The 3,656-nt window shown below is 38.2% G+C and overlaps 1 protein-coding gene across 1 annotated transcript; it reads right to left on the reverse strand.

Annotated features, from left to right (window-relative positions):
- Positions 1-188: 188 nt before the first annotated feature.
- Positions 189-3,430, reverse strand: LOC119004410 (enhancer of rudimentary homolog). The gene is made up of 4 exons (XM_037071300.1): positions 3,353-3,430; positions 2,420-2,507; positions 1,819-1,939; positions 189-512 (listed from the first exon to the last, which is right to left on the reverse strand). The coding sequence occupies exons 1-4, from the start codon at positions 3,353-3,355 to the stop codon at positions 410-412; spliced, it is 315 nt and encodes a 104-aa protein (XP_036927195.1). The 5' UTR covers positions 3,356-3,430; the 3' UTR covers positions 189-409.
- Between the last annotated feature and the right edge of the window lie 226 nt (positions 3,431-3,656).

The raw sequence follows: 3,656 nt of genomic DNA on the forward strand, positions 1-3,656 counted from the left end.
CAGCACGTTTTACCGTCAAGACCAAACTGTTCAAGAGAGAAAGAACGGAGAAGATCAACAGAGAGAAATGAGGAAGATGGCAGTTAGAGGAAAAGGACACTATAAATGTTGGATGGAGAGAAAACCAATGAAAAAGTAGATAAAACAAAGGACACAACAACAAAAGAAAACAAACTCAAATCAGAAACTCTTGTTTTGAAAGGAAATCTTTATTAATAAGTCAAACATTACAATACAAAACACTCCTCCCCCATGAGAAAAAAAAAAAACTTTAAAAACTTTGCCAAAAACTTCTCAAAACAATTTAAAGTGGTCTGAACACAAGTTACTGATAAGAAAAAATGATATTGATCCCCCTCCATACCTCCACCACCATCCCCACCCGACCCTCCACCTCCTCAGAGGCCTCTCACTTCGCTGCCTGCTGGGCCTGACGGCGGAGCAGCACGTAGATCTTCTCTTTGATCCAGTCCTTGTTGTACGGCTGGTACGTCTGTGTGTCGGCGCGATACCTGAGGCAGCACGGAAAATTATACTCTGTTTAATTTTTCTGTTTTACTCGACTTCTCTGTTTGCTTTGCCCTCTGCTTGAGGTCCAGAGAAGCAACCCGGCAGTGCTAAGGAGTGGTTGTTTCTACACAGGAGCTTGAACCTCACATTTGAAACTGTCCAAACTAATTGAAATATCACAGTGAATTGACGGGGCTTCAGGCAGAGCAGGTTCCATCTGCTCTAACTGGATATTTGCAGTCATGTGGGTGAAAATCCTATCTCGTTCTACATCTTCTGGAGCAGTTCTTCCTAAAAAGATATCAGGTTCTAAATGATTATATAGAGACTGTTGGGCCAGGAGTGGTTAATCTGTTTCACCATGAGAGGACAGAACAATAAAAATGTGCACAGATATGGATTTTGTCTATTTATGTATTAAATAATAACATCTGTCGATACAATAATCAAGTTGTCCTGTGTCTCTGCCTGGGGTTTATAGTTTGAAGGGATTTAAGCTGTTTCCTAAACTGAACCACACAGCTCACTGTGGAGTAACTCCACATGAAGTCACACTCACAGCTTTGCAGAGGGAGGGTGTGAATCAACAGGTAAACTGTGGGACACACGTGCCAACCTCGACATGAGCAGGAAAACAGCATGGACACTGATAAACACAGAGCTCACGCCGCTGTTGTGGTGTGTGCCATTTCCCTGCAAACATCTAAAAATGTGTAAATATTTTGCTGTTAAATAAAATGTGTAGATTGAAGCATTTTAATATATTTTCATATTTTCGAAGTTCTTATATCACTGTGTGTATCATGATTTCATGCCAAGCTATCAAAAGTACAGTCAGCCATGTTTACGTATCGATACCTGACTTTAATTATAATGATATTCCTGCCAGTTGACTGCACATGTGCTTCTGTTTAGAAGTACTACAGGATCAAAATGCTGTTAGAGGATTTTAAAGTGCATTTCAAGTCCTCACTAAGTGGTTTAGGATGGCACACAGAACAGTGATCCCTCCACATGGTGGTGCAAACAGGAAGACAAGTATTAATACTTTCTCATTGCGTTGTTGTATTTAAATGAAGAGAGTAAATCACAGGAGGACATTTCCTTAAAAGTGCTTCCACACAAAATTCTTTAAATTCTGGTGGATAGGTTTTTGAGCATTTGTGCACTTATACTGCTGAGAGAGAATATTTTGTGTTCAAATGCCCAAAAGAGTGCTGCAATATTCAAAATAACACTGCAATATTTTGAGGCTATAACAAGAAGTACCAAGTATTTATCTAGACATTTTGAAATCTCCAAACTTACACCAAACAGCTGAGGTCAGCCAGGTCATCGATGAAGTCAAACAGCTGGCTGATGTCGTATGTTATCGATGGGCTGTTGGGGTTCATCCTCTTTAAATGCTCCTCGTACATCTTACACACACCTGTGCAGACGACATAAAACATGATTTATCACATGCTTACACTGTTAAACAATCATGTGAACTGATCAAAGAAAAACATAAAAGAATGATCTCCCTTTTTCACTAAAATAAACCATGGTTGGGTTCTCAACCTAACCAGGCCTGATGACAATGACAAAGACACTACATTACTACATGATTTGTAATATATGTGAAAAATAACCGTGTAAGAAGAATTGAGAAATGACGACAATAAAATAATTCTATATTTAAACATAGCTGGTAGCTGGATTCTTTTTAATACTGTCTCACCCAGAATACCCAGAATTCCCTTGTGTGCATTTACACACAGCATATATGTCAACAGTAAATATGCACAGATAAAACTCAGCTATCTACAGATAAAGACACAAACAGGATTGTAAGCATGTCTGCAATTAGAGCCGAAGAGGAGGAATGATATCATAGTAAGAGAAGGGCACAATAGGACGATCAGCGCACCTTCCATACACTCGTTGACAGATTCATAATCAGCGTATGTCCTTCCCTCTGGCCTCTTGGTGGGCTGCACCAGCAGGATAGTGTGTGACTGAAAATAAAAACAAGAGATACCTTATTAGACTGAGGTGCAATACTTCTCAAAGTGCATCATCTTTGAAATAATGAAATGGCTAAAAAAAAAAGATCTATTCCAGGTGGATAGATATTCACAAAGTGTGCATAACTGATTGTTTACTTCATTCTGTTTTTGTAGTTAAGTCAACAGAACCTATAAGTGTTGCAGGGTTTTTTGCTGTTGGTACAGATTAACTCACTCAAACTAAGACACTGCATGGAGTTAACCGATGGTGGATGACTACTGTTATGTTTAATAACGTCTAATAATTGAATGTTAGCGGTTAAAGCTGAGAGTTAGCAAACATTACAATTAACCATATTCTTTTATGACATGTCGATCTGTAAACATGTATATGCATTTGCAAGATAATAGTCTAGCTATTCGAAAGTTGCAAAAAGTAGTAGTTCTTCGACATTTATTAAGATTAAAATACGTTTTTATTCATTAAAGAATAACGAACTGACGCAGAGTCTAATGCGGCATCTTTAAATAAACTATCTGCTTTAGCGAACACTGACTTCAGCGAGAAAAAAGTAGCCTTAACTAACAATTTTACTAATGGCAACAAGTTTAGTAAGAAGAACGTTTTTTTTTTTGTTTTTTTTGTCTGAGCTTGTCAGTGTGGTTCACAGCAGCTGCTCAAGTGCCAATCGTCCCCCACATTCATGCTAACGTTAGCAAAGAGCTTGCAGGCTTATTTAGATCATTTTCCTAGCGAAATAAGATGTTAAACCCGACACACTGCTTTGTCTGGTCAGTGTTTTCATGGATACACAAAAACATGTGGCGTAAACACTGTATCATGACGTACTAACCATGTTTTAATTGAGTTTTTGTTGGTTTCGGTCGATTTTCTTGGATCCGTGCCTCCTCTCGAGCGATATGACCTTTGACCCGGAAGAAGAACAAACCAAAGCCCGTGCTCATTCGGATTTAAACGATTCTGAATTTTGTTGTTATTTTCCGCCTGCTGTTGATTTGAATGCTAAAAATTGGTGGACACGGTCATACACAAATGAGTTTGTTTTATCTGAGCACTAAAATTAATCCAGCGTTAACAGAATTAATTAAAAAAAAAAAAACCTTAAACAAATCCCAAACAATGTTTTGATCTTGAAC

This window comes from Acanthopagrus latus, chromosome 16 (genome assembly GCF_904848185.1).
Source record: "Acanthopagrus latus isolate v.2019 chromosome 16, fAcaLat1.1, whole genome shotgun sequence".
Classification (NCBI taxonomy): Eukaryota; Metazoa; Chordata; class Actinopteri; order Spariformes; family Sparidae; genus Acanthopagrus; species Acanthopagrus latus.